This window comes from Impatiens glandulifera, chromosome 1 (genome assembly GCF_907164915.1).
Source record: "Impatiens glandulifera chromosome 1, dImpGla2.1, whole genome shotgun sequence".
Classification (NCBI taxonomy): domain Eukaryota; kingdom Viridiplantae; phylum Streptophyta; class Magnoliopsida; order Ericales; family Balsaminaceae; genus Impatiens; species Impatiens glandulifera.
In genome coordinates, this window is record NC_061862.1 from 130,347,626 (window position 1) to 130,364,450 (window position 16,825).

At 27.1% G+C, this 16,825-nt stretch overlaps 2 protein-coding genes across 2 annotated transcripts; both read right to left on the minus strand.

The window, feature by feature from the left end:
- Nucleotides 1-1,856: 1,856 nt before the first annotated feature.
- On the minus strand, nt 1,857-7,653 carry LOC124931465 (probable pectate lyase 8). Its single transcript, XM_047471935.1, has 6 exons — nt 7,512-7,653; nt 7,281-7,355; nt 3,495-4,137; nt 3,310-3,413; nt 2,344-2,482; nt 1,857-2,250 (listed from the first exon to the last, which is right to left on the minus strand). Exons 1-6 carry the CDS (start codon nt 7,610-7,612, stop codon nt 2,029-2,031), a joined length of 1,284 nt encoding a protein of 427 aa, XP_047327891.1. The 5' UTR covers nt 7,613-7,653; the 3' UTR covers nt 1,857-2,028.
- Nucleotides 7,654-9,950: 2,297 nt separating this feature from the next.
- LOC124931473 (zinc finger protein 3-like) lies at nt 9,951-11,093 on the minus strand. Its single transcript, XM_047471947.1, has one exon. The coding sequence runs from the start codon at nt 10,700-10,702 to the stop codon at nt 10,154-10,156; it is 549 nt and encodes a 182-aa protein (XP_047327903.1). The 5' UTR covers nt 10,703-11,093; the 3' UTR covers nt 9,951-10,153.
- Nucleotides 11,094-16,825: the final 5,732 nt, after the last annotated feature.

Genomic DNA, 16,825 nt, shown 5'->3' on the forward strand with positions numbered 1-16,825 from the left:
TTTCTATGAAAGATTTGGGTCCCTTGCATTATTTTTTGGGCATTTCAGTAAGATCTCATGCAAATGGTATGTTCCTCTCTCAACGAAAGTATGCGTCTGAGATTATAGACCGTGCAGGTATGTCATCTTGTAAGCCATCAACTACGCCGGTTGATACCACACCGAAACTTGGTCTTCAATATCTTCTCCTATGTCAGATTCTTCTTTATACCGCAGCCTACATGGTGCTCTATAATATTTGACGGTTTCTCGTCCTGATATCACGTATGCGGTGCAGCAGGTTTGTCTTTTTATGCATGATCCCCGAGAGGTACACATGGCGGTTCTAAAGAGAATTATTCGGTATATTCAAGGAACTCTTGATTTTGGCTTTTGGCCTTCATTTGTCTCCATCCTCTATTACATCTCTCTTGGCTTACATTGATGCTGACTGGGGTGGGTGTCCGGATACACGTCGTTCGACATCTGGCTACTGTGTTTTCTTAGGAGATAATCTAATCTCTTGGTCGGCTAAGCGCCAAACCACTTTGTCCCGTTCTAGTACTGAGGTTAAGTACCGAGCGGTTGCGAATGTGGTTTCAGAAACTTGTTGGCTACGGAATTTACTCCTAGAACTTCATTGCTCGGTTCCCACCGCTACTCTTATTTACTGTGACAATATGAGTACGATCTACCTCTCTAATAATCTCGTTCAGCACCAACGGACCAAGCACATTGAGATGGGACATTCACTTTGTTCGTGAGAAGCTCTCTCGCGGTCAGGTTCAAGTTCTTCATGTCCCATCTCGCTTTCAACTTGTGGATATCTTCAATTACATCGTCCAATCTCAGCATACATCGTCCACCTGCTTCGATTGCGGGGGTGTAATAAATGTAATATATTTAATATATTGGAGATCACAGTAAATAATATATAATCAATTAGTGGATCTCAATATAATATATAATCAATTCAAAAAAAATGAAGAGAAAAAAGTTTAATTAAAAACAAAAATTCTAAGGATACGAATATCTTATATAATTTTATTGCCATCAAATGAAAATGAAAGACTTATAACATGTTATCGATACAGTTTATCCCACAAAATTATAAGCATCAAAAAGTTGCTTACCTATTAATTAGTTAAGAACTCAATTGCATGTTTGCTTTAGAGTTCAGAAGTACTGCCCAAACAAGTGAGTTGTAATTTTAATAATACAAAAATATCAGTGGCCAATTATTTTCCCAAATAACGTGCTTAATATTAATACAAATATTACTTTAACAGACATACAAAATTATTTAGAAAATAATAGAAAACAACCCATCTGTAAAAATTATCTAAATTGATGAATTTACCTGAAGTTTTAGGATCTATCAACATTAGAATATGTGGCTCACTCAATAATGTTTGAAGCTAATTGGTGAATGTTTTTGGGTAAATATTCCAGCAATTACATGTGGATCTTTTACTTTGCAAACATAATAAATGTCATTTGCTCATTTCTTGAGGGTTCTCAATAGCAACAATGACCCTAGTAGCCATTAAAATCTTCTCTTATGTTTTACCAAGGTTGATTATGCAAAACCTGAAAAGAAAGTGAATTTTTTTTATCGTTTGAATATAAATTCCAGCCTTATCCTAATTTCAATGTAGAAAACAAGTGTTTTCTATAAAAATTTCAAGTCTGAATCCTATTATTTATAAAATCTAACATACTCTATTAGATGAACATTGTGTCTACTTAGGAGATTAGCTTACTAGAGAAATTAAGTTGTTCATTCAGTACTTAAAATTGAAGTTCAAACATTTGTTTGTTATTACCTTTCAATTTCCAAAATTCCATGCAATATTGGGATCTCTATCTTGTTCATTTAAATTTGAATACGGTGTTTGTTACATGGGAAACCCCATAATTGAATTGGGCAAATATACTCGTTGTGGCGAATTAATGAACAAGATAAATAGAAAAATCTATTTGAGAGATAAATAATAGTTAAATATGTATGTCTTCGATTGGAATCATGATAACTTCGAGTAAGATCATTTAACATAATAAGCCTTTGCGACATAAAAGAGCACCAGATTGAGAAGTAAGTGTGGATATCAAAGAAGAGGACTTAGCCCCCAAGCTAGAGGCCCTAGCATAGCTGGCTGCAGCTCCGGCTCCTGATGGTGTAAAGAAAGCCCCATTCAACAAGAGGTCTCCTTCAGATCTCCAGTTCCATTTCTTCCACACATGCTTATCATGATCAATTCTCTTTGTCACCTGAAAATTTTCAAAACCAAAAGGATCTATATCATGTACATATATTCCTTCCTCTAATCATGATCAGTAATATTTAAAGTCAAATAACTTAACCTCTTTAGCATTAGGGTTCAAAGGAGCAAGAAAGCGGTTCCCTTGACTGTTGATAGTAGGTTGAGCGCTGCCACCAATGGCATACATTTTCCAATGGGTGTAGTCATTGTTCACCACATGAAAATATCCATGTCTACACCTATACATATGATTATTCCATACATTTATCAATGGAAGACCTAATTTAAGTAACATGTATTGGGAGATTAACAACATATCTTAGCCCATTAGAAGCTTGTTTGATGTGGGGTTTATTGGAATTAATCAAACTATTTGAAAATTATAACATTGTTTGATGAGAAATTTGATTATTGATGTGGGATTATATGGACTAATCATCATATTACTTGAAAATAGTATTGTTTAATAAGAAGTGAGGTATATATTCGGATCAAATGACATAAATAGAAAGAAAAAATGTGGGTATTTTGATAATTTAATTAATAATTGAATAGTTTTAAAGAATAATTGATTGGTGATGATATGTTGTATTAATTGGATTTAATCTAAAGGATGCAAATCAAACAAGTTGGTTACTCTTTTTTTGAAAATTTTGTATCACAATTCAAACAAGATTTTTGTATTTGATTTGAAAAGGAGTGGTTTACATGTTTGTATATATAATTGAATATATATTTTCTAGGCTTGTTCTTTATAGCTAGGTTTTTGGATTATTTAAAAAAATTCTTAATTAATGTTGCTTTTGAAAAATGGGTTTTTTCATACAAATATTTAAATATATAATGATAAATATTTAAAAGGAAAAAAAAGTTTATTATTTTAGTTAATAAAGTGGGGATGTAATGGATTGAAAATGGTGATGAATGATGTTCAATTATATTGACTTTTTTATATAAAATATCAAATAAAATATGGCCTAATTATATTATTTTTGTCAATATAATCCACATGAAAAAATAATAAGAAAAGCAACAAATAATTGTTTTTATTGTCTATATATTATACCTTGGCATTCTTTGGATAAGTCCTTCTCCAAAATGGTTATAAGCAATGGTCACCTGCATAATCTTGTCCCTCGTGTAGGAATCACTATGACCTAATAGTATCACCTGCTGACCATGAATTGAAATAAATTCATATTCATATAGAAAAACAACAATTCAATTAAACAACCGAAACTGTCGACCGACCTCATTATGGTGAGTAAAATAATTGTTAGAAATCGTAATGGCGGTTGATCCCATAATAGCATCGATAAGTCCATCAGCACAATTCGAGAGAGAATTGTGATCAATCCAAACATGACTCGACCCAAAAATAGATATCCCATCACCATCCGCCATCGTCCTCCACCCATAATGGCTAGGCGAGTTACGAACCATGGTGTTGCCAGTCGGTTTACAATCATGTATATGAAGACCATGAATTATAACATTTGTAATGTATTGAATGGTTATACAAGCTCCATTGGCAATATGAACATTGAATCCCCTTCCATCTATTGTCTTGAAACTATTCATTATTAATTCTTGCTTAAGATTAATAACCATGTCGCGTTTAAATATAATCCATAAGGGTTTATCTTGGATCACAGCATGGCGAAGTGTTCCGGGTATAGGGTTAACCGGATCATCATCTTCTGAGTTTGTGACAATATAGTATTTTCCATCGCGACCACCCACAGAGTTGCGACCGAACCCTATGGCACAATCAGATAGACGTTTGCGATGGCGTTCCCAGTTGGGATCGCATCTCCAACAATCATCGATTGGATTACCTGTCCCGCATGAGAAGAATCCAAGCTTCCTTCTTTCGGTGCTATTGTGAATCATCCTATTATAATGTTAAATATAAATCAATAGTCTAACAATGTAGTCTAGTTGGTAGAATGTCATTCATGAGTTAAATCGTTATTCTTATAGTCTAATAGAGAATGTAAAATAGAAGTTTAGGCAATTCACAATTTTATTTTATATTTCAATGTTTTTACAAAATTATTATATATGCATGAATTCATGTTAGTAATTTATAAGCCATTTAGTTTAAAATTTTAACTACATTTTTCACACATATTAAGTTATAATAAATTCTTTTTTTAATAGAATATTTAATTTCACAGTTAATCGATTTACATGAAACATCTTTAAGAAAAAGAGGAGTTCCTTGAGTAATTAATTGATGCATGTGACACATTCTGACACATTAACATTAATTGTATCCAAGCTTCGGCAAGCCAAAATAATCAATTATTAGAGCTTGTTTGATATTGGGTTATTTAGATTTTTTTTTAAAAACAAGTGTTGTTTTTATGAAAAATAGGTTATTTGGGGTTTAATATTGGATTGAATTCTATAATATTTTTTTATATTTAAATTTTTAATTTTATAAAAGTGAAGTAAGAGTATTTTATTATTTAGATTGATTAAATTATTTAAAAGAAATAAGATTTGATATTTTTTTTTTGGGTAAAAAACATTAAAAACAAGCTCTTAAGGGATAGAACAAGCTCTTGGGTAAAGGGTTATCATTATATATTATAAACCTTCAAATCCTTCTAAAAAAACTATTTTTTTTTAAAATCTCTACCAAACAGATCTTAATTTTTTTTTAAAGGAAATAGAAGATTGTAAATTAAAGAAATGAGGTTGATTTTTTTTGTAAATTATTTGAAAATATTAAAACAAAAAAAAAAAGGCTGAGGTGAATCTTAGGTGAAAGGCAAGTTGATTAAATGCAGACAAAGCACAGAAAGGTCGGTGGTAAGTCGTACGGTGGAAAATGGATCACATTCTGGTAAAACTAACTGTCGGCAAGTATAAATGCATGTATGATCGCAAATGTGGTGTGTTTTCTATTTCAATGTGTCGGTGGGAATTGGGATGTAGCTAGCATTTGCTAAGGGACATCAATCTAGCAAAAATTAATGTAGATATGGGCTGTTACTTTTTTTTCTTTTTTAAACTTTACTTTCACATATAATCTTTATAGCAATGAAAAAAATAAAACAAGTAGTTACAACAAAGAATTCTTAGTACAAAGAAACATATATCAGGTCGTAGATCAAACGATTGAATAAGAGAAGTGTGTTAATCTCATTTGAATATCTCACTTTATGTTTGTTGATTATACTTCTTGTATAATCGAAGAAAATGCTATGAATTTTTAGGATTTTTCATTGAAGTGATCGTCACCTCGAAAATCAGTGACCATTTGCAAATGAGATCCTTTGTTACGGGATCTATTGTTTTATTCACTTCACATATATGAACAAAACAATAAAAAAAATTAAATATTACTGTTTTGTCCTTCCCTATAAAATGAAAACTTTAAATCTCAACAAAAAAAAAAAAAAAAAAAAATCACATCAATGACTATTTTGATGGTATATTGAAGTTAGGAATGACTAGATTTTTTTTTTTTATCTTAGTTTGCCTTTTAGAGCTGCCACTAGGAGCAAGATATTTTATATATATAATTGAAATGAATGGTAAGGTAATTAATTGCCTTTTAATCAACCTTTTAATCCTTATATTTGTCTGTTCATTTTATCAATGATTTATTATAAAATTTAATTGTTAAGAATTATTAAAAACTTGGAAATGAGAGACTTTTAGTTATGATTTCTTAAATAGTTTTTTATTTTAAAATAAATTATTATAAATTTATAGGTCTATAGAGAATTGGCTAATAGTTAGTCACTCAACCTGAAATTCATTTTTAATTTAAATTATGTTTCTAAAAAAATATATTTATTCTTTAAAATATAAGATCATGATCATATAATAAATGTGGACCAACTCAATTTTTTTGTTATTGGTCATTTAAATAAATTTGGCATGTATAAGTTATTACAAAATTAATTATTTAGATAAGAAGATATTAAATTTTAAATATAATAAAATAATTTATATATATATATATATATATATATATATATATATATATATATATTCAATGATAATTAAAATATTGCGACTCATTATAAATAAATGAGTATAAGAATGAATCTTCTAAAATAAATTTAAACAAAACAAATGTCATAAATATTATCGAATAATTAAAATTATTTTTGTAATTTATAAGATGCTAACCTGTTAAATTTGGTTAAAGTTTTAAACTAATTAAATTTTTACTATTTTAAGTTATAAAATAATAGAATTCAACTTACAATTTTATAAGCTTACATATATTTTCAATTCTATAACTTTTTTAAAGAATGATAAATTTTTATTCATATATTCAAAATAGTATTATTTAAATTTAAATGAACTCGTGTAATTTAATAACTAATATTTATTAAATAAACTATACACATAATAATGATGTTTTTAACTTATATATAGATGAGATGACAAGTTTGTTGAATCCTTTTATTTTACTCATTTTTATATAAATTGATTTTATTTTAATTTTAAAATATTTATTTTAATATTAATTATTTATGAGTATTTTTTTTAAAAAAAATTCTCAATTTTATAAATTTAAATATTATTATATAGCCTCTCAATTGTCTTGATCATATTAGTACCTAATATTTATAGAGAACCCTATAATAAATTTATAAGATAACATAAAATAAATTGTTTAACATTAATTAACTAATCAATTCTTTAATTAAAATGTAAATGACCTTATTATATATTTTGATTAAAATAATCTAAATGATTTAGTTTCTCATCATATTATTATTTATGATAATATGATTTGTACACACACAACATTAAATTATTCATATATCAAACAAGCCCTAAATATATACGGAGAAGTACAATTTATCCCAAGTGAGGTGCAGCCCCATACCATGACCCATCACATGCATGTAATAATTGATGTTATAATTTTTTCTAATTTATGAGAATTCACAATTCACTTTTTATAATTAATTAAGATTAATAATATATATATATATATATATTATTTTTTCAATAAAAATATACTTTTCATTCAATTAATGTACATATGGTAGAGTGACTCACATGTCCACCATTGAAGTAACCATTTCTGGATCTTGAACTGCTTGCTCATTCTGGGATTTAGCTTTATCTTCTAACCTGTAATTCATTTATCAAAAGAAGATAAAAAAAATTCAGAGATTGAATTTCAACTGTGACAATTGTCCAAACACTAATCATGCATATCCAACTGTCATGAATGTTCGGCATGAAAAACAAACATGGGTAATATTGAAAGAAGTTTTTTTTACCGACCCATCTGCCATTGTTGAGTTCTTCGAGCTAACCAACTGAGATAGCATCAAAAGTAGAATGGTCGAGAATGCTGCAAAATATTGTGTCCTACATATCACCATTGTTGCTTCTCTATGAAACTCTTAGTGAGAGGGCATGAAAATGGAAGGATATTTGAAAGAGGAAGAAAAGTGTTTTTTTATAAGAGGAGCTAGGGAAGGATAAGGGGTGATAAGACTTTTTACCATTATTGAGAAGATTGAAAATGTAATTTTATTTAATTATTTTTTTATTATTTCAACCTCATGTGAGAGGGCACAGGATAAATGGGCACAAAAGATCCCATTTGTTCATTAAACCACAGTTGGGTTAGTTTGACTAGTTAAATTGGATGCGTGTTCAAACCTAATTAAATATCATTTTTACTTTTTTTTTTCTCATTAATCAAATCGTTTAACATTCAACACAATATTAAAATATATTTTATTTTAAATTATTTTTTATTTTATTAGTATATATATTAATACTTTTAAATCTTTTTATTAAAACAAATTCATTCATAATTTTTTAAATATCACAAATCATTACTTTTTAAATAACTCAAATTTTATAAAAAAAAAATCTGAATCCAAACAAGCCTATTAAAGTACTCCTTTTAGTTCCATTTTTTTTACCTTCACTAATTAACATTTGTCTCCTTCTCATTGTTTCCCTTTACTATTTAATATCCAAGTAGGCACAACTTTAGTCAAATATGTTTGCCTCTTTATAAAAATAAAAAAATATAACTTATTAATGAAAAATTCATTTTAGTAGTTGGTGTATGTTCCTAAAAATTTATTTACTTCGGTTGATGATCAAATGTCGATTTGATTTGTTCTGTTTTATGATCGGTTAAAAATTTAATATATACATATATGATAGTAAACTAAATCACTAACATTCCTCTATAGAGTTTGTTTCATGTTGAATTTTTTAGATTTTGTTTAAAATGTATTTGATAAAATAATATAAGTTATATGAGTTTTTAATTATTAAAATATTATTTTGAATTTAAAATTTGAATTTAATAAAAATAAAATAAAAATATGTTAGTTTATGAAATCAGTGATTTGATTATTAGCCTACTATAATAAAATAAAGAGAGAATTTATAAAAAAAAAAGGATAAAAATTCAAAAAAAAAAAACTCAAAAAAGATATATCTAATGAGGCAAAATAAAATTCTAATAAAAAACACACCTATTTTATTTTTTAACTGTATTTTATTTATTTTTAATTTTAAACCAATTTGATGGGCCTAGTTGGCTATCAAAGCACTACAGCCCAACTCCAAGGCCTGTACTAAATTTTTTAATGTGTAGAACTCTAGAATGGTGTTAGATGAAAACCTATATTTATTTCAATTTATAAATGTTTTCAGAAACAAAATTTAAGCTAGATATAGTCCATAGTTCACTTAAAATTTACATTAATTCACAAAACGAAAGTCCAGAAAAAAAATCATAAAGGGAGTGAAAACAAGAGCAGAAAATCTGCATCAAGAGTAAAAGAAGTTGATTATAGTAGATTTTGGATTTTTGCAACTTTTACAGCCTTCCTAGAAATCGTTTTGAGTCAATACTAAAATGTTTTTCATGATCCAAAATCTAATCTATCAGCTAGTTTAAAATTGAATATTGATATACCATCAAGTTAAGACACAAATTCAAGAGAAATTCTAAAGATAATGCAAATCAGGATTTTAATTTTGTTTGAGGAGATTCAACTTCGAAATGCTTTTACGAATCGGATTCAACTCAATTAAGACAACAAGCTTTAAATCACCAATCAATCCACTAACATGTTGCATTAGATTAGGTATGAATGGAGTAATCAAATGGATCTACATAGTCTTAGAACAAGTTGAATCAAAATAAGTAGCCACTGCATTTCTTGAAATCTCTTTTGTGTTCTTCAATCCATTCATTTTTAGATATGAATATACCATCATGAATTGACAATACAAAGCTCAAATATGTTCTTAGACCAGTCGATATCAGATTGAAGAATAAACAAACTGGTTTCTAAACATTGAGCACGAGTTGAAATCAATGTTAATCATAGTTCAGGTGTTACACTCTAGCTACCCACTGAGCATCTAAGCATTTGAAGGTTCTTTTGGATGTTATAGTTATTTTAAGCATTTGACTTTGGTTTGCAACATATTACATCTCAATTTATCTTGATAGCATGCAATTGATTCTATATATCTACAAGTGAATTCACACTTACATTTCATCAATTTATTTTGTTCTTTTTCTGAATTGACATTTCTTAGTTGAGCTACCAATCTATGTTAATCTTGTTTGTTTATAAGTTTTAAATAGTTAAAGCTAACTTTTAGATCTGTTTTCAAACAACAAAGTTTTAGACATAGGAGAATGGCTTATTAAAAAAATGACAAAATTGAACCAACAGAAACATTCAAGAAGCTCTCTTCATGGATTCTAAAACCATATGATAACATGTCCCTGTATATATATCTCTCTCTTCTCGATCTTCTCTTTCACATAAAGAAAGAAGTTTGCTAAACTTTTAAGGAACAAAATTGAATTTATTTGTGGGTATTGCAAAATTGTGAAAGTGAACAAGCTAAAGTCCAATTCATGATGATTCTTTCTCTCATAAGTGAAGAGAAAGATCAAGATTGTGTGAATCATCGTTTTCTTCCATTCTAGCAACATGCTGAGAAGCTCTCTGCCTCTGCCAATTGCCAAAATTCTGCATATCTTCATGATCATCAACAAACTGCTGTCCATGGAAACTACCCAAATGTCCTCCCTTATAGATGACAAGATTAGGCCCATATCCATTAGAGAATTGCTGGTCTGGGAAATTGGAGGAATGAGGATTGAAGTAAAGTGAAGGGTTAAAGAGATGATTTGGAGCAAAAACAAGAGGAGAAAGAGTAGGTGGTAGTTGTGGTGGTGGGAAGTGAGAAAAACAGTTACTCATTGCAGCATGTTCAGAAGCTCTTTTGGCTTTCCTAGCAGCAGTCCTCTCTTTCTTGTGGGCATTCTGATGACCTCCTAGAGCTTGTGAGCTATGGAACTTCCTAGAACAGAACAAACATGGAAAGGATTTTTCTTCTGAAATATTCTTTGAGAGAAGTTTTGATGATGGTGGTGAGGATGATGATGATGATACACCTTCCCTATCTTCATGCTCCATGATTTGTTGTATCAGAAAACACTAGAGAGATGAGTTATCTTTATAGAAAAGAAAAGAGTGTGGGTTGAGCAGAGGAAATAAGGAAAAAAGAGTCCAATTTAACAGGCTTTGAACTGGGCAGAACAAAGGTAAGGGGGGAGTTTGGAAGTTAATGTTCTTGTGTAAAAAAGAGTTGGAAAATGTGAAGAGGGTGGGGTGTCTGAATGTGTATAATTATTAAAAAGAGTGCAGGGGTTGCCTGCAAGAGGCTGTATGGGCTTGGGAACAGAAGAGATAAGAGAGAGAAGTGTAAATATAACCTTGCATGCAGGCATTGAAAGGAATTGGTGAAAAAAAGAAAACAATAGATTGGGAAATGGAATCTCTCTTTTTTTTAACTTGTTTTATCTTGGGTTATTTGTGTTTTCTATAGGTTAAATTATTATTTTTAAATTATATTTTTATTTAATAAAAAAACAAAAAATAATTATTTAGAATTTTAATTAATAAATAAATTGAATTACTAGTTGAAAATATGATATTTATAATTTAGAAAGCAACTTAAAATTTTATACTCATTTCTCTTAAATGTACTTACCATTTTTACTCACTTCTCTTCCATTTTACTCATGTAATTATTTGTCCGTTTATAAATCTATTTATCACCTTTGAAGGTGTAGAAAATAACTTCAAATTTATAATTTCAAAAATTGTAAATTTTAGAATTTTACTATTATTGAGGAAACTAATATATTTGAATCTAGACAAATATGATTAAACTAATAATAATAATATTTTAAATATATGAGAGTAGGATTTTACGATTTTATAGAAAAATATAAATTCATATTTTTAAATTTAAAAAGAAAGTTGTTATTTATACAAAGAAATGGATTTTAATTTGTAAATATAATTAATTTTTAGTGTGATTTGTTTATCATTATATATGAATAATAATAATAATAATAATAATAATAATATAATTAATATTTTTTTAAAATAATTATTTTTTATTTAAAATCAATTTTAGTGATTTTACAGGTTTATAACTAGCTTAATTATAAACTTTTGATTTTGATTGTCTTCGTTAGTATAATTAATAATATTTGTTTGATTAATTCTTAGCGGTATTTTGTATTTTATTATCAATATTTAGCTAGTTAAAATAAATGAACAAAACTAATAGAATGTTTCTAATAAAGATAAAGATAAGGATATATTTACTCATTTAAAACAGAGTTGATATATTTGTTTAATATCACGTGATGGTATTTTCATTTGACATTACTCAATTGGGCACTTTTTTTATTTGACAATCCTCAATTGAGCACTTAAGAGTTAGTTTGATATGTTTTTTTTTTTTTTTTTATAGATTTTATCAGTTTTTTGTAAAAAAATCTTTTTTATCACATTATTATTTCTAATCATAAAATAACTAATTTTATTAATTAAAATAATTATATTTTATTTTATTTTAATTAAATCTAAATTTTAAATAGAAATAAAATTTTAATAATTCTACCAATTAAAAATCCAAATAATTTATTTTATAAAACAATACTTTTTGGACAAAAACCCAAAAAATTCTCAAATAACCAAATATCAAAAAAAGATCACAACAATTGAGGGATCTAATTTAATTATAATCCAATTATCCCAAGAGATGAGAATCTGAAACTTCTAGGGTCTTAATAGTGAACTAATTTGGAGGTTGAGACGAAAGGAAACTTGATAAAGGTTATGTTTTAATATTTTATATATTGAGGTTTAGTTGAGAGAATTTGTGTCCAAATTTTGTGTGGGACAATTTTGAGATCTTAATGCATGTGAAGAATTGAACAAGTTGTTTGATTCATATATAGAGGGTTTTGAGTTAAGATTGATAGAATATTTGGGTTCCATTCTGATTTTTTTTTAATTTTTAATTTTTATTTTTAAGTTTGTTATTCTTTATTTAATATGTGACAATTCTCTTCACTTATTTATATTAGTTTTTTTACTCATTTTTTGTGATACATGTAATATTTACAATAAGGTAAATTATTTAGTAAAACTAACCATGACTTAAGAAAAATAAGAAAATGACTAGTTTTGGCAATACTAATATTGTCACATAAAAATAATTTATAATATCAGCAATTATACAAGATTTTAACTTGAAATAACAAATATCTAACAAAAAGTCACTATTTCTTAAATTTTGGTTATGAAATAATATATTGTTTTAAGATTTTTTTTTTCATTATTATTACATATTTAATTTAACGTCATAACGATTTTTATTATTTATTCAAAAAGTTAACATAACTTTAACTAAAATGTTTTTAGTTGAATCCGTGTCAATTTATTTTCTAAGCACGACTTTTGATATTTGACCTACATATCATAGCGTGTTACAATAAAAATGATAAAAATTCAAACGAAAGTCAAATAAAAGTTGTGACATGATGTTAATCTTAATAAATACGACACATGACATTAAAGAAAAGTTTAGAAATTAAAAACTAAGGAATAATCCCTTTATTATGTATCATACTTCTAGAGTTGTATTCTCTTTTTGAAACTTTGATCTTTCTATACATGCTTCTTTTTCTTAGTGCACCTAATAATTTCATCAATTATTTCTTTTTGTATGCAGATGAATCAAATATCTCATTGTCACAAGTTTCTTTCAATACCCCTTTTAAGGACTTTCCAGTGTTCCATCACCGATAGTTTTTAAAACTGCTCACACATTAAAATAATTTACTTGAAAATAAATAAAAAAAGGTACAAAAATGGGAATTTATCCTTATTATAGTGACAGGGTATTATATATGAAAATATTAGGTATGGGAGTAGGGCAAGCGGTTAGATAGATGAGTGTATGGAGAAAGAAATCTCGGTCCAATAAGAAGGAAGGAAGTGAAGAAAATGAAAATGTAAAACTTAAATGATGAGGGTTAATGTTGGTTCTATGAATGAACACTGATGACCAATACAGAAGGATTGGGTGAACCAAAAGCTAAAGACAGATAGTCCCCCAACCAAGTTCAGTCTCTCTCTCATAGTAGATAGTGATGGAGCTACACACTATTCTTACTTTGTATTCCCTGACAAATCTCCACCGCTTAAATAAAAGCCCATGAAAATTTTAAATTCATTTCTTAACTTCTCTCTATAAATATGGCTTAATTCTTAGACATATTATACTGCCTTTTGCTTACATTTGGCATACATCCAACGGTCTAATTCAAACATATCTATATGTAACTTTAAGAGATAGATATAAAAACATTCTAGATAAAAAGAGATGGTTACAAACATTCTTAGCTAGATGCCGCTTAGGATATGATGAAAACAAATTTCTTATTGTAAATTCATGACTTTAGTTTTGTTCTTTATTTAATTTTAATATACTTGAATTTTAAGTCAATGTTTAGAGTTTCTTCAAATAATGTATTAATAAATAAGTTTAATTTTAATTTTTATTAATTATAAAAGTTAATAATGTTAGTAAAATATATTTTTTTTAGTTTTGTTAGAATGAAAGTGAGTGAAATTTAGTATTACATTTCATTATATAAAATTTTATTTTTGATAATTTATTTTTATTAAAAAGATTATTTTATTTTAATATTTAAAAATAATAATAATATAACTACTTGGTTGTTAACCAATAATATTATAAATCACAATAAAAAAATATTTAAATACATGGGTTAAATAAATAAATTATTCATATATATATATATATATATATATATATATATATATATATATATATATATATTATAATGTTTTTTTTCAAATAACAATTTAACTATTTTCAGTATTTAATTATTATTAATTATTATTTTTTTGATGATTTTATAAGATATTTTATTATAAAAATTATAATAATATTTTAAATTAATTATTTAATCAATATTCAATTAATAAAATAAAATATTAATGTATTTAATAAGTTTTTTTCTTTTAATTAATGTTTTAAAATTATTAATTATTTTATAATATATTTTAATGTGTAAACACTAAAATTTTAATTAATTAATTTATAGATTTTAAAATAATTATTTTGAATAAATTTTAAGAAGTCATGAAAAATTAAAATAAATAATTTAAGATTTTCTATTCAAATAAATTATTTATTAAACTCAAAATAAATATATAAAAGAATAAAATAAATAAATAAAATAAATACTATATTTATTAAAAATATTTGATATATCTTATGAGTAAGAATAGGGACTAGAGCTAAAGATTTGTAAGCAGAAAAGAATGCACCTTATGGTTGAGGTGGGCTTAAGCCCACCCAGCTCATCCTATTTATTTATTTATATATATATATATCTATTTATCTATTGATATGAGCTCAGTAGTGGTCAAACCAAATAATATGTATGCATAAATCATACAGGCATCTTATAATTTACAAATTCTTTTTTATTTTTATTATTTTTTATTCATTTTTTCTTTTCTCAAAATATATATATCAACTTATTAAATTAAATATTTATATTTAAATTCTTAACTGTAGTAAAGTTAAGATTTTGAAGGTCTATTTGAAGAAAATACAAAGTTATTATTTGAGATATATTTTTTATTAAATTAAGATGAAATTTAAACTAAAGTGTATAAACAAATTATTTTTTTTATATAGATGATGTTTTAGGTGGTCATATATATTTTTATTTTTATAAAATCGATGTATATTTGAGACAAATAAGATTACTTTTATCTTATAATTTCTATTGTTATTAGTTATAAATACATAACCTACTTATTTATAAATTTAAAAGTGTTACAAGTTTTTGTTTTTATTTTTATCTTTTATTTTTATTTTAATACATGAGTTTGTCCTTTACAATTTTTCAAGTAAGGTATATCTTTAAGTATTATAAGAGTGTAAGTTTTATTTTACAAAATTTTAAGGAATGTTATATTAGTAAATTACCTACTCGTATATGACACTTTTAAATTCAATTATCTTAAATTACATTTTTTTTTATTTTTTAAAGTTAATTCCAAAACTTTTCTTCATTTTATTTTTCAAGCCCACTCTAAATATAATTCCTGGGTCCGTCCCTGTTTGTAAGCAAATGTGTAGCGAAGTGATATGGAATGGTGACTAAGCTTGATGACTAAACATAATTTCAAATGTTAATAAAGATAGAAAAGATAAAAATAATTTTTTTAATAAAGAGAAGAGAGATAAATTATTAATGAATAGGAGAGAGATAAATAAACATTTGAAATTATGTTTAGTCATCAAGCCTAGTCACCTTTCCACATCACTTCGCAACACATTCGCTGTAAATATTTCGCTCTCCCTATCATTACTCATTTACTCTATATTTTATAGGTTAAAAATGGAGTGAAAAAATCAATTTCAAACAAGCTTCAAGACTGGAAAAAGGCCGGAATTTGCTACAGCCGAAATCAAGAGATATCAGTGTAGTAGACCCACAGCCATCGGATGAGCGCCGATGCTTCCGCGCAGTAGGGGATCAGTAGACGGATGTCTCAAACATCGTTAACCTACTTATCGTTAATGAAGCGCTAACGGAATGCACATCATCCGTGCTCAGGCTTGAATCGACGATGTTTTGACCCATCCTCAGCGCTCAAATGCGAAAGAAGAAAACGACGTCGTTCTCGCCTTGTTTGTCTTCATCCTCACGACGACGAACTAGATAAGAACAATTCCATCTTTGATTTTTCAAAGATGAAACTGTGTCGTTTTCTCCCATTTGACCTAGTTCAAAAAGTGAAATAATCACCATACTCTAGTGATCATTTCTCCTACACCCCGATGCAACATCATTGTCTATACGGGTAATTAGTCGAAGATCAAACAAAAGACCATTGATGGTCTTTTGACTAAATCAATGCCACTTTGTCAATTAACCGACCTTGGGAGGCTATAATTAGCTTCCTTTGAAAAACCGAAGTCAATGGATCCACCCTCAAGCCCTCAATCGATCCCAAACAAAAATTCATTATTAAAGATCTATAAGCTTTTCTTAAATTTTAAAAACTTCGTGTAAGGTTGTAAAACTCAGATCCAGGCATTCATGAAGCTTATAAAAAAAAGTTAAGGAGTGTTTTCCAACTCACGGTAAGCTTTCAATCATATTGTAATTCGATTTACAAGTTTCAATT

Bases quoted from the DNA above. Each gene is read 5' to 3' on its own strand.
- LOC124931465 (XM_047471935.1), bottom strand. From the start codon at position 7,612: ATGGTGATATGTAGGACACAATATTTTGCAGCATTCTCGACCATTCTA. The intron at 3,414-3,494 runs GTCGGTCGACAG...CATGGTCAGCAG, and splicing joins ATTTTACTCACCATAATGAG to GTGATACTATTAGGTCATAG. The intron at 2,483-3,309 runs GTATAATATATA...TCATATGTATAG, and splicing joins CTTATCCAAAGAATGCCAAG to GTGTAGACATGGATATTTTC.
- LOC124931473 (XM_047471947.1), bottom strand. From the start codon at position 10,702: ATGGAGCATGAAGATAGGGAAGGTGTATCATCATCATCATCCTCACCA.